Source organism: Lontra canadensis, unplaced genomic scaffold, assembly GCF_010015895.1.
Source record: "Lontra canadensis isolate GAN:19392208 unplaced genomic scaffold, GSC_riverotter_1.0 scaffold30, whole genome shotgun sequence".
Classification (NCBI taxonomy): domain Eukaryota; kingdom Metazoa; phylum Chordata; class Mammalia; order Carnivora; family Mustelidae; genus Lontra; species Lontra canadensis.
This window is the reverse complement of record NW_022631024.1, coordinates 11,257,570-11,281,762: the sequence shown is the minus strand read 5'-3', so window position 1 is coordinate 11,281,762 and position 24,193 is coordinate 11,257,570. Positions and strand designations below refer to the sequence as shown.

General features: G+C 40.2%; 1 protein-coding gene across 2 annotated transcripts in view; it reads left to right on the top strand.

The window, feature by feature from the left end:
• Window positions 1-7,125: 7,125 nt before the first annotated feature.
• Window positions 7,126-24,193, top strand: part of GOLGA1 (golgin A1) — a 46,471-nt gene continuing 29,403 nt past the window's right edge. The window contains exons 1-10 of one of the 2 annotated variants that reach the window (XM_032865836.1): window positions 7,126-7,247; window positions 8,055-8,104; window positions 8,953-9,255; window positions 14,257-14,347; window positions 16,300-16,374; window positions 17,298-17,395; window positions 18,744-18,776; window positions 21,659-21,787; window positions 22,107-22,276; window positions 22,728-22,839. In XM_032865836.1, coding sequence (XP_032721727.1) covers window positions 9,121-9,255; window positions 14,257-14,347; window positions 16,300-16,374; window positions 17,298-17,395; window positions 18,744-18,776; window positions 21,659-21,787; window positions 22,107-22,276; window positions 22,728-22,839 — 843 coding nt within the window. In that variant the 5' untranslated portion in view covers window positions 7,126-7,247; window positions 8,055-8,104; window positions 8,953-9,120. The other variant, XM_032865837.1, reaches the window with a different exon arrangement.

The following is a 24,193-nucleotide window of genomic DNA, read 5'->3' as shown; positions in this document are numbered from 1 at the left end:
CCTCCCTTAAGAATCACTGCAAACAAAATGAGGTATAGGATTGCAAGATGTCCCCTACACACAAAACAGCGTGAAGCACAATGGAATTATTTTCTCTTTGTTCACCCGTATATTTCCGAATTTGGTAAAGCAGCTATTTTCCCTGTTTCTCAGAAGAGAAAGCTCAGACCCCAAAACACTACATTTATTCATAGTGGCAGAGCTAGAACTAAAACTCACATCTCCTAACCTCAGCCCGGTCTTTCTGGTAGCTCAGGTTGCTTTCTATAATGAACAAGAAAGAAATAATTAGAGATTTCTATTTTGGCACAAAAGGTTAGGGTATTTTTAAAGTAGATCAAATATTGAAACTAGGAAATCAGTCAGCCCAGCAAATTTTTATTTATTAATTTTAAGAAATCCCTGAGTCAGACAATTTAACCTTTATTCCAGCCAGGATATATTTTTTGTATATGTGTGTGTGTTTTCCTCCTAGGAAGTGGTGCTCTCAAAACCCCTCAAAGCACAGAAAATTTATGGTACCCTTTATATTTTTACCAAGTTGAAGTGTTTTGAAATTATAAAAGCAAAGTGCAATCTAGTCATGACTGAAATTTTCCTGATACAGGATCTGGGTTTATTTTTTCTTTACTTGTGGCTACTGCCCTTTATTTCTTCTTGTAATAGAATTCGCTGAAATAGATTAGGTGACAGTTGTACTGAATTCCATTGAGGAAAACAGAAAAGCATCCAATCTGATGTATATGTCAATTTGTGGTGCTTTCTTTAGCATTCTTCTCCCAAGTTTAATCTCTGACCTGTGTGACTTCGTAACTTTCTGTCTCTTAAAAGGGGTTTGGACTCAGTTGAAAGATCTTGTACTTAGTTATCCATGAAGTCTTGTAATCAGCCTGATATACAGAGAACAATCTGGACTGGAAATAGAGTAAGGTGCCAAGGGTCAGCAATCGCGGCTACTGCCAGTGATTCAGAACCACCTCCCTACCCTAAGTGAGTAAAGAAATTTGATATGAATATGAATGGTATGAATCTCTGGTGATATTTTAGATGTATGTGTTCCTGTGTGTGTTTGGAGAGTATAAAGGGTTTTTACACGGAGGGCTCCTTTGTTGACCTTATTTATTTGAAAATCTTATTTTATTTGTGATCGCATGTGTATATTTTTGTGATGCTAAATGCAGTCTCTGTATACTTCTTTTGTATATATGTACATATTTGTAAATATATTGGTATGCAGTATGTGTATATTATATACCCATACCTACTGTGGGCTGAATTTATTTGAGTTCTGTGAGGACATCATGGCGGCATTGGCCGTGCAGCTGTAATTAGGTTGTGGCTGTGTCTCATTCATGAGCCTCTATTCTGAGGGGCTTGTGTTTGGGAAAAATTGGCTAATTTGGAGTTGGAATTAGGATGTGAAAATATTAACAGAAAGCAGGATATTCTTAGCTTTAAAATCATCTGCCAATTGCCACGTAAATGGACGAGAAATTAGTGATATATGCCTGAAAACCCTTAGTGTGTGAGACTGGGACACCAGCAGGTTCTTAAGGTCTGTTAGTCCTTTATTTTCTTGACCCTTAGTTGAGTAGTAGTATTGAGTAGTATTTATACTGAGAACTAAGGGGCTAAGTTACTTTGATCACATTTTAAAACAGATAGGAAAATGTCCATTAAATAGAGAAATCTGTTGGTAGTTGCCATGTCAATACCTGATACTAAGTTTTAATTTTGCAACAGTGTTTTTCACCGATGTGTCTCGTTTTATAGCTGTCTCTGGGAGGCAGGAAAAGGTACATTAGCTAGAGGAAAGCTGTACCTAGGTGGGGTCAGATTTAATAAGGAACAGGAGATGATTAATCTGTATATTTGCAGCCGCTGTGATTAATTTAGTCCTGCCTTGGCGTTTCAGACTACAGATTTTTCTTATTGGAGTCGCATATCAAAGATGAGTAGGCTCATCTGAGGAAATGCTTCTAGTGAATAAAATGCCTCCAGTTGCATTTCTTTGTCTCTATGAGACCACTTGTGTTCTGCAAATTGATGATATATTCACACACGAAATAGAATTCTTAATATTAGGTGCATGGTGTGCTCTCAAGTCTGGGCCTCTGAACCTCTACCAAGGATGATGGGCGGGGGAGGATATGCTCTTAGAGGACAGTAACTATGTGCAGTGCCAGTGTATGTACACGGAATATCTCAGAGTCTCAGTGTTTGGTTACTCCTGTTTCCACCTGGCACGTGTATTTGCACGGACAAGGGTAGGAGATGTATAGTAAACGCTTGAACACATTCACGAAAAAATTAAGTAGAGGTTATTTTTGCATGATAAAATATAACTGCAAAACAACTGTTTACCCCCTTATTTTTCAGACGATTACATCTGTGAGATAGAATATTAAATTAGTCAGAAGTCGGTTTTACCACCCAACAAATGTTTATTTGCCTCTTCATTGTATTTTTAATAAGAAGCCAGCTATTCATAACACCTCTCAGTTACAGTATTAAATATTTTAAAAAGTTGTAATTGCCTTTTTGGTAAGTAAATATGAAAATTTGGTAATGTACTATTTCTGAAAAATCAGTGGAAATGTCCGTAGTATCTGACATTCTGTTGTTTTAGTAACCAAATCATTCATTGCCATCGGAGAGTAACACAGCAGATGTTATGCTATTTAAAATTCATAGTACTGACTCAGGCTCAGTATGGACATTAGTTGGAGGAAAGGAGCAGCAGTAAGAAGTGAGATTGACATTGTGAATATGACTTCTGTTTTTAACAGTTGCAAAGCCAGTTACTTTGCAGTTAAATGAGGTAAGAATTGCTTAGAAAACCAAACCTTTCCCCCATTCTGTACTTTATTTCTGTTTGTGCTGCACCTCCCAGTCGTTCCTGAATACTGTGACCCCTTTACCTTACAATAAATAAATAAATAAGGCAATTCATCTTCCTCAAACTAAAATTTCAGAACATGGTATTACACTGTGTTCCAGCTTCACTGAGTTTTTTAACAGAAACTTATTAAGCATGCCTTGTGTTTAAGGAAAAATAATTGATGTGTGAATGGACTCAATCACCTATTGAAGGGAAGGGTGTCAGGTTAATGTAGGGGGACATACCCTTAAATTGGGTGAAGATAAATGTATTAAATTACGTGTAACTGACTTGTTGGTGCCATAGAAACATTTCCCTTGGAAGTCTGTAAATATGAAATGTTTTCTTAAGCTAAAATTGGTATTTTTCACTTATTAGTTTGGTGTAACTTTTGAGAATTCCATTTCTGTATAATATTGTTAATCACGGAAGCACCATTTTTTAATTTCAAAAATATTTTTGTTAATTTCTTTCATGTTTTCTTTAAACGTTATTTCTTATCAAACTACTCTAAACAGTGTGATTTTTTTTAAGCAGTGTGAATTTTTTAAAACATTTGAACAGTAGATTCAGTTTTTTTCTTTTTTTTTTTTTAAGATTTTATTTATTTATTTGACAGAGATCACAAGTAGGCAGAGAGGCAGGTGTGGGGGTGGGAGGGGGGAAGCAGGCTCCCCGCTGGGCAGAGAGCCTGATGCAGGCCTTCATCCCGGGACCTGAGACCATGACCGGAGCCGAAGGCAGAGGCTTAACCCACTGAGCCACCCAGGTGCCCCTAGATTCAGTTTTTTAATAGTAAGAAGTACCCAGATTCACTTAAGCCTGAATTTGGTCATAAAACATACTACTTATTAGGAATATTTTCCTATTTTGGTGAACATTTCCAGTCTATATCTTAAGACAATCATCTTTTTAGGTGTAGTATTGTTTATTGAGACATTGGTAATTTCAGGGTTCAGAGTTCTACTCTTAATGATAGGCTTACAGAATGAAAGTTAATAGAGTGATTCTATTATGTTCAGAATGAGATAGGGAATTATAGCTAGCTTTCCTATAGGTCTGCAGTAAGCAGTATTTAAATTTTTATACACTAGTATTATTTTCTCTTTTTAAGCTATTGTGAATATCCAGTTGTCTGTGATGAAAATTAGGATTTGTGAACATTAAAATTGGACCCATAAGTTTTCTCAAACATCAAGTCAGTATGACAAACCATTATAAATTGTGAAGTGATAATATATGATAATCCCAAAGTAAATACTTACAAACTATAGAAAAATAACCACTGCATTTTAAAAATTTTTATTCCTACCCTCCTTTGCATGTTATGATTTTTTCCTAAATTACATGTTGTGGTGTATTAAAAATCTGCAGGAAAAAAGTTGCTTAGAATCTTAGAGGGTAATAAGAATTTTTATTATTTCCTGAAGAATGAGGGGTTTGGTTTGGTTTGGTTGTTTTTTTTTTTTAGCTCTTGGCTATCTTATTAAAAATAACTTTTACTGGTCAGTAAAATATTTTAGGACTTCATGTTCATAGCTTTTTATAGTTATCTGGATACATTCCTTTTGCCACATAGACCATATGGCTAGTTCTACAATGATTTGTTTGTTTGTTTGTTTTTAATAAACCTTGCTGTTCAACAATCAATGAGTCTTACATTTTAGAGACTTCTTCCAGTTGAGGTGGATAGGACTTAGATAATAGGAAAGGCAGATACAATGTCCTAACATTTTCACAGTAGAGCTTATAAGTGAAGGAAATTATCCAAATAGGTTATCTTCATTGTGTAGCACCAGTACAAATAGTAATTTGAATCAGAGGAAGCAGTTATAAATCATTTCTTACTTTGCTCTAAAGATTATTGTCATTTCAGGCCACATTATTATATTCTCTGGGGAATTTCCATTGTAAGGTTGAATATCCTTTTTCTTTATTCACATCATCACTAAAGCTAATCACATAGGAATTAAAATAAGTTTGATCTTTTTCCCTGAAAATAATGGTGAACCTATTGTCTATATTATGGATATTAGGCATAAACGCACTTGTTTCAATCATAGCAGAAATTACATTTGGAGAATACAATTACTTGATTTTGTAGTGGTGTGAAATACTTTTTAAAAATTGTGCTCGTCTGTAACTGAAATGTTATAGAATTGTAACACTATAGGGATTATAGAGTTATATTTATTAGCTCTCCTCAAGAGATTGAAGCACAATAATTTTCATGTAACAGTTCTTATCCAAGTGCTGCTAATCTGTGTGCAAATAATGAAGCTATTTGGTTGCCTATCTAGCTATTCACAAATCACTGTAATCCTTGAGACTTTGTCTTGTTGCTCATTTGTACTAAATTTGGGGTATTGTGGGTTAATATTTTAGATCAAAATCTGTCAACTCAGCTCTGTGAGACAGCAAACCATTTGGATTCATTAGTTTTATATGTGTTATCAGTAGAATAAATTTTGAAGGGGCTATTTACTACCAATAACGAAGGGAAAAATTATTTTGTCAATATCATTTGACTTGAACATTTGTGGTATTGTGAAAGTCTTACTCGTTGTGTTTCTGAATTGCTTAAGCCATACATACTCTTAAGGATGTTTTCCTGTTGTGTTCTTTTTCAGCCTTTTTCTGCTTTGTCTGTTACAGTTAATACTTAATAGATTTTAGAAAGACGTTACTGAAACATTTTATTTTCTTGAGTTCATCACTTTTGACTCTTGTATAATATGTGATTTGTCATAAAGGATAGCAAGCCTTTCACTAACTACTTCACTAAATGAATTTCAGAGTAAACACTGTGATTCCGCAGGTGAATTCTGTAGGTCCTCCTTTCCAATGTTTTCTTCTATTACGGTGCCTGCCACCTTAAGGGCACTTAAATGGTAGAGGATGGAAAGTTAAACGTTGTTTTGATGTTTATTGAATAACAAGATTACAGAAAATTTGATTTTTGTTGTCCGTGTATTGAAAACATTTTTGCATTGATAAATGTTCTCTAGGAATGTGACTACATTCATCAGGTGTGAACTCTTGTAAATGAATTTTGTATCTTGAATCCACGTGTATATTGAGTGTATCATCAATATAAAAATAAACATTATTTGCTTAAAGTTTCTGGCACTTCTTCAGAATTGTTGACAACATACGTGCTAAACTGTTAGGGTTTGCTTCTTTCAGAACATACCTCAGACACTTAGGACTGTCTTGGGGTCGTAGCTTCTATGCTTATTCTTCTGGTTGGTAAGTTTCTTCTGAGTCCTAGTCTTGGTTTTTTCCCTGCCTTGCTCGAAGTGGTCAAAAGTGTCACACGCGGAGGGAGGATTGTTTGGCGGGGATGGAAGCTGCTGACCCTCTGGTCGTTTGGGGGTTTTCAAATGTGCGATTTCAATGTGGAATGTCTGACTTGTCTGGCATCGAGGGGTCCAGACACCGGACGCAGGCTAATTTGCAGTGTAACTTTGAACGAGGCAGTTACCTCTCTCGAGTTTGTTCAACTGTCAAAAGTTGGAGGACCATGAGTAGATAATGAAATGAATGTAGTGGGGCTGCCATCAGCTTGTTTATTTTGAAATGCAGTATATCGGAGTGTATAAGAGTATGATTCCGGAAAATTTTCTTTCAATGGTACATTATGTGCGTCCTGTGTTTAGATATAAAACGTATAACCTGCAGTTGGTCATAGGCACAAAAGTTTAAAAAAACTAGTCACAAAGCGCGAAGACCTAGTTGTAGTTTCCAAAGCCACAGGCTTCTGTGTGAGGAGGGAGGGCACGGACTCGCAGTGATCACCTACTATGCCGTGGCCGGGCGGTTGGGCAGGGCGCAGTGGGATTGGGATGCGGGGAGCGGAACGGAAACTCCCTCTCCGTTCCGCGGAGCAGTGGCCTTAGGATTCAAAGCCCCACAACACACGCTGGCCCCACGGCACCAACTGGGTGCTTTTCCCTTCGGCCACAAGGCTCCTCCCACTCCCCCGCTCCGCACCGCCCCCCTTAAAAAGAAAAAAAAAAAAATAAAAAAAATAAAGGCTTATGGCCACCCTGTCAGCATCCACGGGTCGGGACGCTGGGTGACGTGGCGGGCCGGCCTTAGGAAGCGCCCAGCCTCGCGCCCGCGCCCTCCAGCGGCTCCGGCCCAACCGCAGCCCGGATGATGTCGCCGTCGACCACGGAGACCGCATGCGGGCGCATGCGCGTGGCAGGTCCGCCCCGCGCGCAGCCACTTCCGGCGCGCTGGCGGAGGTGCGGTTCCGGGTCGCTGCTCTGCTCGCCGGCCGGCCGTGGGGGCTGGTGACGCGGGCCGGTGTTCACGAGAGGTCCCGGAGGCGGGGCTCTGCCCGCTGCCCAGAGAGCGGCAGGTGCGCGGGCGGGGGCCGGAGATGTCAGGAGGCCCCTCTTTCTCCCGGTGGCCTCGGTCTGCCCCAGAGCGGCCCGGACGGGGTTGCCCAAGACCCAAGGCGGGGGGCGGTACCGGGGTGCTGAAAGGGCGGGGGTGGGGGCAGAGGGGCTGCCCGGCCGGGGAGTCTGGAGCCTAGGGTGTCAGGATCCCCCCTGCCACCAGCGACCTTGGACAAGTCTCTCCTCCTTTCTGGGTCTCAGTTTCCTTGCTGTCAGATGGGAGAGACGTTGAGTCCCTCTCCCTTCTTTGACAGCCCAAACGCGGGCGGTTCTAGAAGGAGCCTGAGTTGAGTGGGATCCAGACTGGCGTGGCAGGTACCTGCCTATTCCTGGGCGTTAGGCAGTTGTTTTTTTTACCCAGTTTAGCCATTCTTTTTCTCGGCGACGTTCTTAGAGCGAGTCAAGGCTCTGTGACTAGACTGCCCGGATCTCGCCAGGTAAACAGTGTGTGACTGTCAGAATCAACTGAGAAATAAATACTGGCCCTAGGAAACCGTAATCTCATTCAAGTTGTTTTTGCTCGAGTCTCCCAAGGTGAAGTAAATTTAGGCACCAATGAGAGATTCTGTTCTTTGTGCCTATTAGTGAAGCTCCAGGTAGATCACAAATGCAAAGGATTTCTATCCCACTGAGGATTGTGGCAATGATAGGTTCTTCCCTCTGTCTTCTGGTTAATTCTCCCTTTATCCTCTTCCATTTCCCCCAAACATTTTGGCCTTACACTTGAAAGGAAATACCCAATGCATTTTATCTTTGTTTTCATGCAGGACAGAATGCTTTGACCTCCAAGCTGTTTTAAATCTGGTAGATAAGCCAGGTGAGTAGGTGGTTTACAGACATTGGAGAATTGTACAGATTTCCATGGATAATCTGAAGTGGTAAGAAGTCGTTTGTAGATCTCAGAGCAGAACCTCGGTGTCCTCCACAGAACATGGAAAGTTAAGGTTGGAACCAGAATATTGGTGTTTCATACAACACTGGGAGGAAAAGAAGGTTGAATCTCATGTTGATTATCATGTAAAACATTCTGAAGATGAAACTGAGTTCAGGTCATTTTAATCACCCTTAAAGAGAACCATACAGAATTTCTAGGAAATGTTTAAGGGTATCTGATGCTTATATAGGATAAATGTCTGGCTTGCCTGTTTTTTCTAGGTTGTCAGCTTTTTCTAGTCAAGAGCTGATGGCAAACCATCCTTGAACAGTGGAATGTTATACCTTTATCCCCATATTGAGTACATATTTTGTCTTCATCTTAAAAAAAAAAAAAGTAAACTGTAGTTAATATTGGGGGGAGGATTTCCAACCATTATGGGATATTAACATGTACCCTGGGCAATTTTACTATATGTGTTACATGCCATAGCCAACGTGGCATAATAAAGAAAGAGTAAGGACTTGTGAGTCAGAGTCCTGGGTTCAAATACCAGCCCTGCCACTTAAGCACACACTCTTTGGCAGATTACCTCATCTCCTCAAGCCTGGATTTCCTTATCTGTTTATGCACGTGAAGCACCTGAGTGCTTTTAAAATGTTTAGCAGTGTCTTCTGTTAAATGTACATGTAAAATTATGAAACTTAATTTTGAAATCTGAAGCTTAAAAAGCAACTCAGTTCTGAAATCTCTCCTGCGTTTAACTTAGCTCTCTTTCGTCTGATTTATAGATACTGTTCTGTAAGCCCTTGGCCCACACTGAAGTGGGAATGCAGTTTTCTTGGATGTCTGGAACTTTTTAGGCACCAGTCTCTGAAGTCCTGCTTGCTGGCCTAAGGACTAGACTACTGGGGTGGTTCACGAGCTGCTCATCCGTGCAGGATAACCACACAGCAAAAATGTTTGCAAAACTGAAGAAGAAAATTGCAGAAGAGACCGCTGTGGCTCAGAGGCCAGGGGGTGCTACTAGGATACCACGGTCAGTGAGCAAGGAATCGGTTGCCTCTATGGGAGCTGACTCGGGAGATGACTTTGTAAGTATCTTTTCTAATTTTTAATATTTGGTACACTCTTGATATATTTTTAAAATAGTATTTCAAAGAGACTTTCCCATAAGTATTTTCTTTTAAAATTGGAAGATTAGATGGGGTTTATATCTGATTCTTCCTACTCTAAGGTGCTTTTCTGTTTTTTTCCTATTTTTTCAGAGTCCCTTTTCATATTCTCTACATTGTCCTCTTACACTCTTTTTCTACTTTGTGCATTTTCTTTTATATTTCGTTTCTCCAAAAAGCCTTGGCTTATTATCTCTGCAGACAAATATACTTTAAGTCATTGTTGCCTAACATGGTCTGTGAGTTATGGTGTGGAATTAGAGTACTCTATTTTACTAGGAAAGTTGCGGAGAAGACGACACCCCTGACTGCAGTATGTCCCTTATTTGTAAAGGACCTTTGTGTTTGGAAAGATTTCAGAACAATGAAGATGCTGTTGTGTTAGGTAGATCTCATGCCTTAGGATTAAAAGTGTGTCTTTGGCATATGACAGGATCCTCTCAAAGTCAGTTATCTTTTTTTAAAAAATCTTTTACAATATTTGATGTATGTAAAAGAATGTATGTAAAATAACTGTAAAGTATAAAGCATAAAAATAAAATGAATGCTTGTTAATGTGTCACCTATCCAAAGAACTAAAACATTGTGGATACTGTTGAAAGCACTTGTATGCTCCTTCCCAGTTCACTTTCTTCCTCCCTGCCCTCCAGATAACACCATCCTAAATTTTGTGTTTATCTTTCTCCTTATTGTTAAAATATCCTCCCAGATGTGTATATATTTATGAACAATTTGTTGTTTAGTGTTGCTTATTTGTGAACTTTATAAAAATGGTATTCCATAGTATTCTTGAACTTTTTTTTTTTTTAAATTCAATGTGTTTCTAGAATGCATTTGTGTTCCATGAAGCTGTGATTCATTTACTTTTACTGCTGTGTAAGATTCCAACATTTGACAAGGCCACAATTTATCTCTGTCTTTTCCTGATGATAGACAATTGAGTTGTTTCCAGGGTCAGATGAGTCTTCTTCCTCCTTTCTTCTGCTACCTGTCCTGGGTCAGATTACATGGCAGAAGCTCTTGGGTTATTGGGATGGGACAATAAGATTACCTGATATCATTGGCTGCTATATTTAACGGGAAATGTAACGCACATTTGATCCCCAGGCTGAAGGATATAGTTTCAGTGCTGAGTTCTGTGTCAGAAGTACCTGCTTTGCCTTCATGATGACATGCTAAATGAAGTCTGTCATCTTGAAAGTATTCCAGATACAGAAACTGGCCTGAATTCAGAAAGTATTTTCCGTTGAGACTGCTGAAGTAATCTACTTGAACTTACCGTCTCTACATTCTGATCTTCACGCCCTATCTCCAAACCTGTATATCCCACTACATATATTTCTCCAACCAAATGCTCTTCCTCTAGTGTCTCAAATTCTAAAATGAACAAAACTGAATTCTTTAACTCCATCTTCAAATGGGTACCTCCATTCCCCCAAGTCACCAGCAAGAAATTTCAGAAGCATTTTAGACTCTTCCCTCCATTTTTTGGTGTCCAGTCAACAAGTATTTTGGTTTTCCATCTTCTAAATGTCTCAAACTTGCTCTCTTTACTCCATTGCCAGGAGTTCATTTACTTCCATTTTATTTCAAGCTGTCTTTTGTTTTTGGACAACTGTTGTAGCCTATCTGGGCTCCTTGCCTCTAATAACTCCCCAAAGCAGATGTATTCATGTCTCTTTAATGCCTAAAGCTCCTCAGTGGTTTCCCTATCACCTTCAAGATGAAGTTCAAATTCATACATAGTACAGTGGTAAACCCTCATGGCCTTGGCACAGCTTCCCTGTCCAGCCTCATCTCACTCTACTTTGCTAGACCCTGTGCTCCATCCACGCCGAACCTATTGCATTTCTGGAATGCGTTATATTCCTTCGCGCCTACAGCTTTTTGCACTTGTCTCCTGTCTCTGAAATGTCTCATCTCTTCCTTTTGCTCCTGAGTTCCTCTAACAGACTTTGTGCTTCCTTCAAGACCCCACTTACATGTTACTTTCAGGAAGCCCCCTTGACCCGACCTGCCCTTGTCATCCCCTCTACTCCTTACCCCTCCTGGCCAAGTTTGGTCCCTTATCTCCTCCTGACCTCTGTAACAGCACCTGTTTACACTGCATTGTTGGTGGTTTGCTTGTCTGTCTCACTAAACTGGGAGGCTTATGAAAGGCAGTAGAGAGTAGTAGTCAGGAACTCAGGTCAGGTTAAGGAGTCAGACCTAGATTCGATTCCCAGCTTCATTGTTACTGTATGACTTGGGGAAAGTTCCTTTTCTACGCCTTAGTTCCCACATCTGTAAAATAGGAACTATACTTGTCTTATTAAAGCATGGGTGTCGGGTCCCCAGTGTTCATCCTGAGGTTCGATTATTTAAGAGGACTCAGCACGGTTTTACTTACTGCTGTCACTTATTATAGTGAAAGAATACAAAGCGTAATCAGCAAGAGGAAAAGGTGCATGAGGCAAAGCCTGGAGAAAACCAGGTGCAAGCTTCTAAAAGTCCTCTCCCCCTGGAGTTACATAGGACATACTTAATTCCCCCAGAAAAAATTGTGACAGCACATGTAAAATGTTGTCTTCCAGGGAAGCTCCTTGGAGACTCAGTGCCCAGGGATTTTATTGGGGCTCTTCACATAGGCACCGTCGGCCAAGCATTTACCAAAATTCCAGACTCCCGGAAGGAAAACAGGTGTTCAGCATAAACCATGTTTTCGTACACAAACAGATTAGATACATTGAACCTTTCTTATCAGTAATAGTGGGAACCCTTTAAAGTCTAAGTTCCCATAGTTCAGCCCCGGGGCTGGCCTTACAGACAGACCTTGCTAAGAATTGTGATTGCAGGCCTGCAATGTTACCTCTTCTGCCTAATAAATAAAACATTTTGCATAGTGCCTGGCTCTTTAACAGGCATTTCATAATAGTAGCTGCTTCTCCTGCTGTTCTAGGTTGGGGACTCTGTTTCACCACTGTTCCCAGTGCTTAGCACAGCTGAGAAGCGGATGTCTCACTAACAGTAATAATCATAACTTCTAATATAGATAAGTATTGAAACTAATTATGTGCCATTCTCTGTTTTAGGGAGTTGACAAGTGTTAATTTATTTAATCCTCATCACAGCTCTGTGAGATTGATCATGTTTGTTGTCATAGTTTACTTATGATGAAATCAATGCACAGAGAAGGTGACTAATGGGCCCAAGTTCTTATTTTCTAAGTGGTGAGGATGGAACTTTAACCCAGGTCCTTCACCTCCAGAGACTGCCTCTTACGTATAAACTAAACCAAGTCTCAATAAATGTTGGACTGGACAAGTGTTTAGACACATAAGTGAATATTTAAAGTGAATTTTTGGGAGGGCCTGGATGACTCAGTCGTTAAGCATCTGCCTTTGGCTGGGGACATTATCCCGGGGTCCTGGGATCAAGCCCCATGTTGGGCTGTCTGCTCAGCGGGAAGCCTGCCTCTCCCTCTCCCACTCCCCCTGCTTGTGTTCCCCCTCTCACTGTGTCTCTGACAAATAAAATCTTTAAAAAAATAAAAAATAAAGTGAATTTTTCAACCACCTTTAAAGATACTTTGGGTATTAGATGGGGAAACATGACTAAAGACTAGATATTGGATAAAAATTTTTTAGGTGTGATAATGGTATTGTGGTTATAAAGGAAAATGACCTTATATTTGGGAAATGTTTATCAAAGTATTTAAGGCAAAATGTCATATCTGTTATTTATAGTACTTCAGTAAAATAATAAAGCAAATAAGGGAAAACATCAGCAATTATTAAAGTAGATGGAGAACGTTAATTAAACCATTCTCCCTACTCTTCTGTATTTTTTAAAATTTTATAATCCAAAAAAAAAGATAAGTTGTTTGTTAGCGGTAGTAAGCAATGCCCAAAGTAATAGTAGTATCCAGACATTTTAAAATAGATTGTTGTGGGGACATCTGGGTGGCTCAGTTAAGCATCTGCCTTCAGCTCAGGTCCTGATCTCAAGGTCTTGGGATTGAGCCCAAGGCTAAGCCCAAGGCTTCCTGCTCAGCGGGGCATCTGCTTTTCCCTCTCCCTCTGCCACTCCCTCTGCTTGTGCTCACTTACTCACTACCTCTCTCAAAGAAAATCTTTAAAAATTTTTTTTAAAGTAAAGTAGATTGTTGGGGAAAATTAATGTTTAATTAATATATTGATTATTGAATCCAATTTTTTTTTGAGAGATCCCCATTTTATTAAGGAAAACTTAAAATGAGTCCGTATTATCTGGTAAAGTCTTTGATGCATTTAGACGGAAACTTTATCAATGTCGGTGATGAGTTCTTCACCAGCCTTTGTTTGACCCCTTGTTAAAGAACCTTCTGCCCTTTTCTGCCAGGACTTCACCTTTGGAAAAATAAAATGTTTTTCTTTTTTCTTTTTTTAAGATTTTATTTATTTACTTGTTAGAGCACAAGCAGGGGAGCAGCAGGCAGAGGTAGAGGAAGGAGGAGGCTCCCCGCCAAGCAAGGAGCCTGATGTGGGACTCGATCCCCGGGCCCTGGGATCACAACCTGAGCTGAAGGCAGCGGCTTAACGGACTGAGCCACTGAGGCTGATTTTCTTATCACTGAAAATATATTCTTTGTATTATGTACTTGGTGTGATGTGACCATAATGGATTTGTTTGCCACTATTTATTCTAATACTGTGTACACACACACACACACACAGTCCGTTTAGCGTCTCCTACCTTTTCCACGTTGTAGAAGGGGATAGTGTTGCTCCTATGTCACAGGTAGAGAAGCTAGGACCTAGGTATGTTAAGAAGCTCTTCAGTGATCACATTTAAAGTATAATGAAAGCTGAAACAAGAGTTGTTGCTTTCCGGTTCAGTATTGGGGTCTCACATTGCTGAAAACCCCTGTATTAATGTGACCTCTTGTCTGTATTTCAACAGGCTTCTGATGGAAGCAGCTCCAGAGAAGATCTTTCATCCCAGCTCTTGAGAAGGAATGAACAGATCCGGAAACTAGAAGCCAGACTTTCTGGTATGTCTAAGACTTCATGAAAAGCAAGCAAAGAACACTCTCCTTGGCTGACCATCTGTCTATGTCAAATAACGATATAGTGTTACCTTATGGTGATAGTGCTATATATTGACGTAATTCTTAGTCAAAACAGCAATTTGTGCCCTTTTGGTTCCCTCCTTTTGTTAATGTACTGAAGACTGTAAACTCAAAAAGAATAAGTTGGGTTTTTCTGCTCCTGAGGTTTCTAGCCATGGATATAAAAGGTATTAAAAGTATACGTAGACTAGATTTGACGATCTTCCACCTGTTAGCATAGCTGTCAGGGTAGGGGATAGTACTTACAGGGAATGGCCAACAGATGGATTCTTCAGCACCAGAGTGGCTACGTTGCCACTAGCTACAGCTGCATATCACTTGTGTAAGTGTCCTGGGTTTTTAGACCACTTTCCAGTGATACTCAACACCTGTATAGAAGCTGTAACTCTCATTATGTCTTCTGTGTGCAGTTTACAATTTACACAACTTCCATTATATCCTTGCCTGAGCAGGGCACGTTTGTGATAGAGTTGTGAGTTTCTTATTTTGGTTTCTGCCAGCGGACACATTTTGAAAGTTTCATCCTGTGAAGTGGTCAATGGCTTCTGTGTTTCTTTTTTGTCCCTTGGCCTTATGCACCTTTTATTGGAGTGAAAGCAGTAGACTACAAAACTCACCAAATTGTATACAAATACTTGTGTTTGTGAGGTTATCAAAGGTCTGTAGTATAGCTCCCAGCTCCCAGTTGGTGCTCTATCTCCTTTTGTCCTCACTGTAGCCTTACTAGGCTTAGCGAGGTTAAGGTCACCAAAGCAGTAAGTGGTGGAGCTCGGATCCAAACCCAAATTTGCTTGCTAGAGTCCATACTCTTAACTATAGTCTTCTTTAAGTTCAGTTGTTACAATCCGGTTATACCTACTTGTAAATAACATCAGGAACAGAGGTGAAATAACTTTACTTTTGTTTAATGTTGGGGAGAAAGCTACATGCCTTCCCTGACATAGAGACGGAAGAATCATTTGGGCTTGACTAAAATTAGGGAAGGGATAGGACAGAAAAAGGACACTTAGAAAGCCCGGTTGTGTCCTTGGTATCTTCCTCCAAGTTCCATATGAACAACAGCAGCAGCAGGTACCTCTTCCTGAACCTCTTACTGAAGCGTGTCCGCTGCTTCTGGCATAGAAAAACACCTAATTTGTTATCTAATTAGGACACAGAAAGCAGTTTACTAAGTGCGTTTGAGGCCATTGCGATTAATACTATCATTTGCTAAGTAACGAAACTAATACTTGGGATCAATAATTTGCTTACGGTCTCTCGGCTACAGACTGACAGAGCTGGGATTTGGCCCAAGCCTACCTACTTTTCCACTGTACCATACTATTTTCTTTGGCCACCCAGATAATTAATTCTGACTTTCACCTTTAATACAGCATAGGAAGCTCAGTTCCCGTGTAGAAAGGAAGCTGACTTTTCTAGAAAATTAAGTACTTTGAAGGTAAAGACCATCCTGTGGTAAGGTATTTGCTATCGTCCCAACCACTGTTAACTCAGCTGTATGAACTGTGAGCTGTTCATTCAGTTTCTTTTGCCCTATCCTATTGCTAATACTGGAAGGGGAAGTAAAAACGGAGGTTTGAAATTAACGAGCAGGGCATTTCTGATGATCTGACCAGGCCCACTTCTTGCTCTCTATCCAGGCTAAACAAACCTGCCTGTTTGTATTCACCATTTACACCGTGGATGGTTTGTACTATACCTGTTTGCTTGTGTTGTTCCTTGTTAATGGGAGGCTGTCTGCCTAGCTTTCCTTAACAGCAGTGGTTTTCGGGTTGAGAAAATCATCATCATTTTCACTCATTTTTTTTGTTTAATTAACTTCCTTTCCTGATGTTTGTCCATTCCTGGTATGTGCGTCACCCTCCTCACCCAAGACTATGCTGAACAGGTCCGAAACTTGCAGAAGATAAAAGAGAAGCTTGAAATTGCATTAGAAAAACACCAGGATTGTACGTATTTTTTTCCTGCTTTTTTTCAATCTTTTCAGGGTTTAGTTTTTTTTTTTTTTTTTTTTTAATGAAACAATAGTGTATTGGTTAAATTTGTCCTTCATCATAGCTCGGATCTTTTTAAGTGTACTTCTTAGAGTGATAAAACACTTGTCTGATATTTATAAGCATACAGTTCCTGTTAATGTTGTGTTACGGGCATGCTTCTTAGGAGAAGGTCATTATGTGTATCAGTTTGTCTTCATCCGGTTGACCAGTTTATTGGCTGCCCTTAGATTTTAGTAAAATCAGGTGCCTGGCTCTTAAACCTAGATTAGGAGCCTTGTTCTAGCCGTAGCTTCATGCTGCTGTATTCAGAATGGGGGGAAATTTTTGGCTATCATCACTTCTCCAGCAATAGAACATACATTTTATTTAGTCTGTCCTAATTCATATGTTCTCCTTTGGATTCAATCCAAGAAAGATGCTAAAGAAGTTTTCTATCGACATATACTTAAAAAATTTTTAAAGGAAAACGAAGTGAAAGAAAGATTTTTTGTTTTGCGTAGTTTTGAATTTTATTTTTAATTCTGATAAAGTATGCTAGTAACCATCACTTAGCAACAGCGTTAGCCTCTTCTAGCAACCTACCGACTATCATTGTACTGTCGAAAAAGTTACCTCTTGGCATCTTCCTAAATGTATATACTTGCTTATTACCAAAATAGAACAAGAGAAAGCAAAAAAACAACTATGCTCTAATGCTAAGCCCAAAAGATTCTGGGATGATGTTGAGACTGATCAGGTTTTTCCCAGTCTCATTATCCACTTATTTGACCTTGATCTTTTTTGTTAGGTTACAGTTGTAGAATAGTCACATGGGCTATCTGTCATGCCGTTTCTGAAATATCGCCACATCTCAAATACAGCCTCTCTGTTAACAGCTTCCATGCGGAAATTTCAAGAGCAGAATGAGACATTCCAAGCCAACAGAGCCAAAATGGCAGAAGGACTGGCTTTGGCCTTAGCCAGAAAGGACCAGGTATTTTATATGTGACACCCAAGACTGGTGGAAAGATTTCACTTAGTGACATGATTTCAAAAATCATGACGTAAACCTGGTAGAAAATATCTGCAGCCTCGGAGAAAAGGAATGCTCTGTAGTTTACATTTGTAATCGTGAGATGCATCCAGAATATGAGAATATCATTCTGTCATTCTGTGTAACTTCGTAACAGGGAGAAGGGAAATGATGTGTTCTATCTGGTGGCATATCCTAAAAGAAGGGAAATGGTCTCTGTCCTCTAAAATCTGTCTCAAGGCCTAGACCCCTAAACCCCAAACATTTGCCTCTTAGAGTGGAGAATGCTCTCAAGCCCAGCTTCTATGATGTACATAGTTCTTATGGTCTGTTCCCCAGTGTCTTTAACCCCAGTGAATTAGACAGAAGGAATTCCTGTAATCTCGCTAGAACCATCCATTGATAGATGCTGAATGAATAACAATAAGAAAGGAAAATAGTACTATTACCACCTATTACAGTAATTATGAAGTAAATATTTCTTTCGATGGCATTTTAAATTTAAGAAAAACATCAAGATATTATACTGGTAATCTTGATTTATTAAGACAGGATCAATTTATTATGTTTCACTTAAGAATATATATAATTCATCTATAGTTGGTGAGTTGGTTGGTTTTAAAGTGAGTATTTTAAAGGGAGTATTAGGACATTTGCTAGCCAGGAAAAGACATTATTCACCAATACCTATTAGATAACTGTGGTATAAATGTACATAAATTATGATATCATCTAAAATTGGTGAATTCTGATTGTAGGCACTTGGAATACGGCTTTTTGTACCGATGGTTATTTTTCCTCCTGTGATTTGTGAATAAGGGGCATCATATACCAGACGGCGTAAAACATATTGGTAAAATCAAGATAAGAAGGAAAATAATTATCAGGGGCTGGTGAGGATGGTCCCTCTTACCTTCAGTAAATTAATCTCTAAATATCAATTATAGTTACCAACTCAGCTGCCCCAGCTACCCACTCCCAAGAGATAATAGTATTCATGGAAAAACACTCAGGAATAAAGTGAATAGCTGCATCAGAACACCACACTACAGCTTTGTTGGGTGCTTCACTTAGTAAAAATCTGCAGGTTTATATTTGTGTTCTAGAAGTTTCTATAAAATTCATTTTCTTCTCCTTTTAGGACTCTTGGTTCTCTTAATACTAAGCCAACTTTATGGGGTTTTTTATTTGCTGTTTTGATTGGTTGCTTGCTTGCTTTGCAGGGGAGTTAGGTTGTTTTGTTTTCTGAAAACCTTATGTTACTGATACTCTTCCCTGGAAACTGTACTTTTTTGTTGTTTTATTTTAGGAATGGTCAGAAAAAATGGATCAGCTTGAAAAGGTTAGTTCATCTTTTATTTTTATCTCAGTATGAATGTTGGCCTCTCCTCAGGGCTTGGAAAATGGCTTTTCTGGTACCCAGTGTACAGATCGCTCTACCGCCTCTTAGACTTGGGGTGCTGGTTGAGTTGACACTGACTTGAAGAGCTCATGGCTGCCCTTGCTTGAGGGGCATGCTGGATATCTTTCGTTTGCCCCTCCCACTATCCTCTCCTCCCTTAGCTTACCGTTCTCTGTGTCCCTGGAGGCTGATGGAAACTGCGTCAGCCGGGCTCCATTGCCCTCTGGTTTCCAACTGGGTTCTGCCAGTGGGGAACTCCAAAGGAACTGTGGGTGGCTGGGATTTATTCCTCCAGCCTTCTCCATGTGGGATCCCTTCAGGTTAGTTGTATCCCATGGCCAAAGGTCACAGCTTTAGTTGGATATTCCTGGGTCTCTTGTAACCTCTACATCCCTTTGCCCCTTCCTGCCCAACTGTTACTAGCACATTAGCTTTGTGCTTTCTTACCCACCCACAGCTTTCAAAAGTCCCTTTATTAAACTCTTCTCAAAATACCCAATTCAAGACTGCCATCTGTTTCCTGCTGGGGCCCTAATTGGCACTGTGGTAATGTTAGGAATACTTTTTGAGGAGGCAGTGGGGAAGGAGGTCATTTTTCAAGGCTCAGCATTGAGCAGATAAGAGCATTTCTTGGCTAAACACAGACGAGGAAAATTGATTACTCTAGCACCATAGCTTGTGTAACACTGTGTAGGTGTTAATGTAATGTATTCCTGGCTCCCAGACATGAACAGGAAGATGAAATTTCAGGCCTATAGTTAGAAAAACATTTTAATTTAAAAGTCCGCTCCCTCAGCCCAAATTATATGCTGCTACCTAATTCATTTTTTGTTTTCATCAAATACTCCTAAATTACTCTTCATGGTAAAAAATTATTTCTTAGATTGATAAATTCAGTTGCAAAATATATTTACTGTTCGGCCACCTGGGTTGCTCAGTCAGTTAAGTGTCTGCCTCCGGCTCAGGTCAGTATCTCAGGGTCCTGCGATTGAGTCCCACGCTGGGCCCCCCAGGGAGCCTGATTCTCCCTCTGCCTCTCATGAATAAATAAATAAAATCTTTTTTAAAAATTAATTTAAAAACCTCATTTCTAAATATATATATATGTGTGTATACACACACACACACACACGTGTATTTATACTGTTCATTTTATTAAGCAGATGAGTTTTATTGTTGTTGCATTCTTGGAATAAAACTCCAAGTTAAACCAGTTCTCTTTGTGTGTTCTGTAGAAATCTAGTTATCAATTTATCAAAGAATGCTTGAACATATTTTTGTAAGGAAAGAATTACAGAAAAGTCAAGCTATCTCCCAAAGAAACTTGTGCTTAAAAAAAAATCTGAACATGGTGTTAATGATGGTCTTCTTAAATATGGAGGTATTGGTTAGGTTAAAGTTTTCTTTTCTTAAAAGAAACTCATTATAGTAGTTGAAATTCTCATTGAACTATTTTTTATCTTTTAAAATTGTTAAGGAAACATGCAGGACTGAACTAAATAAAACCACCGTCAGTGCACTAAGGCTATCCCCACCCCCTCTCCCCTGCCCTAAGAGGGACTGGGAAATATTTTAGACCCAGAAGAGCAGTGAGACATCTATGTAGGTCTTTGAAGCCACTGTCATTTTTGGAACTGTTATTTTTAGACTGTTTTGATTTCTTTTCAATCAGGAATTAGAAACTGTAGCAGCAGGGTTTGTCCTGAAAATAGTCTATCTTGGGAAGCTGTCATTTAGTAAATTGTAACCTGCTGACACCAGTCATGTCTAATTTTTTTTTTTTTTTAGAATTAAATGCCACCAGACGTAGCTACACTACAAATGTTTTTTTTAAAGATTTTATTTATTTATTTGACAGAGATCACAAGTAGGCCAAGAGGCAGGCAGAGAGCGAGAGGAGGAAGCAGGCTCCCTGCCAAGTGGAGAGCCCGACGCGGGGCTCGATCTCTGGACCCTGAGATCATGACCTGAGCTGAAGGCAGAGGCTTACCCCACTGAGCCACCCAGGCGCCCCAGTTATGTCTAATTTTTGTTGACTTCCTAACTGAAATTGCGAACTGACATCAGTCCTGCTGAAATGCATCTCATTTTTCCGGGTGCTCAGTCTCGCCGCAGTTACTCACGTTGCTCATCCAGTTCAGTACGCCACTGAGAACAAACCGGGAAAATGAGGATCTGCGATTTCTCATCAAACTTAAGAACTGTTAAGTGTCAAGCAGTTGTTGCTCTTACTCCCCTTATTCACAGCTGGATCATTTAAAGCACATTTATTTTTAACTTAAAGAGAGTTAGATAATGCTCTATTGGTCCTATCACCATAAAGCTTCCTGTTATCGACTAATGTCTGCTAACAGGAGAGTTTTTGAAAGATTTTTTTTTTAAAAACTTTATTTGACAGACAGAGATCACAGGCAGGCAGAGAGGCAGGCAGAGAGAGAGGAGGGGAAGCAGGCTCCCCGCTGAGCAGAGACCCCCCCCGATGAGGGGCTCGATCCCAGGACCCTGGGATCATGACCTGAGCTGAAGGCAGAGGCTTTAACCCACTGAGCCACCCGGGCGCCCAAAAGATTTTTCTTTATTAAGTAATCTGCTGGGGGTACGTGGCCGGCTCAGTGGAGCCAGCAGTCCCTGATCTCAGGGTTGTGAGTTCGAGCCCCACGTTGCGGGGAGATTACTTAAAAATAAAATCTTTAAAAAAAATAACAATTCTGCTGAATAAAAATTAAAACTTTCTGTAGATTTTATTAAAAAGCATTCTGCATACATAATACGGATTTGTGGTGTCTTCATTGCCTGAGATGATGTCTTCTTCCTCCAAATAGGAGAAAAGGTTTCTGACAGCTCAGTTACAGGAAGTGAAGAACCAGAGTTTGAATCTTTTCCAAAGGAGGGATGAAATGGATGAATTAGAGGGGTTCCAGCAACAGGAACTAAGTAAAGTAAAGCACATGGTATGCATTTTTATTTTCATAGCTACGTGCTCTATAAATGATTAATTGCTCTGATTTTACTACTTATCACTCTCCATTTGCTGATGAACATACCCTAGTAGTCTTTGATATTAATCATATGTGTTTATTTTTCAATTTATCAAAGTGGGGAAGTTCTGTTTGAAATGTGCTTCCTTTTCCTTTTCTTTCTTACTACCGGGCCCCTTATAAGCCCACAAAATTGTTATGAAAGTTTGACTTGTTTGTCCATATTTTTAAAAATAAGTCTCAGTAGTATTTCTTAGTAGTGGCTCAGTGAAACTTTGTATCTTTGTATCAGCTTTTAAAAAAAGAAGAAAGTCTGGGGAAAATGGAGCAAGAGTTGGAGGCGCGAACCAGAGAACTTAGTCACACCCGGGAGGAGTTGATGACCTCCAGTCAGATGTCATCAGACTTGAGCCAGAAGCTAGAAGAATTGCAGAGACACTGCTCAGCGCTGGAAGAGCAGAGGTTCTTGCTTGGTCTGTGGGGCCCATGGGAAGCGGTGTTAGCTCTGGCTACAGCTTGCCTGCCTCTCCCCACTGCTCTTCGCAACACTTTCTGATCTCAGTTCTGGCAAAGGCTTCTAGACTGTCCTTACCTGCCCAGGGCTTGAGACCCTCCCTCCCCTTCACCTGCCTAAGTTCAGCTTCCAAGCCTGCCAAGTGATTCAGATATGTTTTTGTTTCTAAGCTATTGAGTAACCAAAGGGAGATCACAATTTTTTGCTTAAGCCTGGGTGGAATTTTTTCTCCGAGCTTCTACTTCAGAAAGAGCCAAAGGGTCTTCTCCATTGATAATCTTCCAATGACTAGCATTTGCAGCCCTGACATATAAAGAACCATCTGTATTTTTCCTGTAGAAGAATGTCTCTTAGATGAGATTTCCAAATGTGTTTATTGTCTGCTTTCTTTCAATGAAGAGATCATGTGACAGCTTCAAACACAGGTGCCGAAAATAAGATCTCAGCCCTGGAGCAAAAGGAACAAGAGCTCCAAGCGTTCATTCAGCAGCTTTCCATGGATTTGCAGAAGGTGAGTGGAGTACTAGGAGTGGATCCAGGTTGCTAGGATTCATGAATGGGGTAGAAACTAAATCTGTCAGAAATTTCTGTCTCAGGGTGGCTGCTGAAACTTCTGTTTCTCCTGCAGCCTATGTGACCCTAGTTCCCAGTCTAGCCAGGCTGCCTTCTCATGGGTGGCCACATAGCTGAACAGAAGAGGTCAATGTTGTCCTGGCAGGAAGTCTCAAAGCACGCCATTTGATCTGCTCAGATTTGTCTTTAAGTACTACATGGTGGGCCTTGAACGTAAGAAAATGTAGCATTCGCAGTTGATGTGGCCTAATCCAGTTTGTTCCAAATGATAATCCTTGGGGCGCCTGGGTGGCTCAGTCATTAAGCGTCTGCCTTCAGCTCAGGTCATGATCCCAGGGTCCTGAGATCAAGCCCCGAGATGGGCTCCCTGCTTGGCGGGAAGCCTGCTTCTTCCTCTCCCTCTCCCTCTCCTTGTGTTCCCTCTCTCACTGTGTCTCTGTCTGGCAAGTAAATAAGTAAAATCTGCAAAAAAAAAAAAAAAAAAAGGTAATCCTTATAATTCATTTGTTCATTTGGCCAACATACATTTATTTCCCTCCTATTATAGGTCTGTGCTGTCTTGAGACTATAAAGAATAAAAAATATTGTTATTGACTGTAGACTAGTGTTCCTCAGTGGTATGTTTCTTCCCATCATTTTGAATAGAACAGTTGTACCGTATGATTGTCCCGCGCATTGCAGGACACTCAGCTTTCCTGGCCTCTGCGGTTTTAGTGCCGGTAGCACCTTCAGGCATTGGCAGTCACGCCCTTCCATCATATGAAAAAACACCCCCTGGGGGGTGGTATGACCAACCCTACCCTCATCCCTTGAGAACTGCTAGTCCCAAGTGCAGCAGAAACTTAGAGCATCATTACAGTAGAGTAAGATTTGTGTGAAGAGAAGTCTGTACACCCCTTGCAAACCGTGATGTGTGCCGTGAAGGAAAACTACAGGATGATGTGGGATCTTTTAACGGCATCAGATCAGATCTAGCCTTGGAGTCGGACAATACTTCCCTTGAGGAAGTAACATTTGAGCTGGGGAGGGGCAGTGGGAGAGAATTTGAAGCGAGAACAGTGAGCAGTTTGAACCATAAACCCAGAAACCTTGAGGCAGTAGAAAGATGAGCCCATTCAGGGAACTGGAGGAGAGGACACAGTGAGTGAGAGAAGAATGGGTTGGTTGGGGAGGCAACCATTCAAAGGGTTTCCAGTTAGGAAGCTTTTGTACCTGTCCAAGCATGAGATGGTGGCTTTGACAAGAGTGGCGATGAAGATAATGGGGGAGAGTAGACAGATTGATGAAATCGT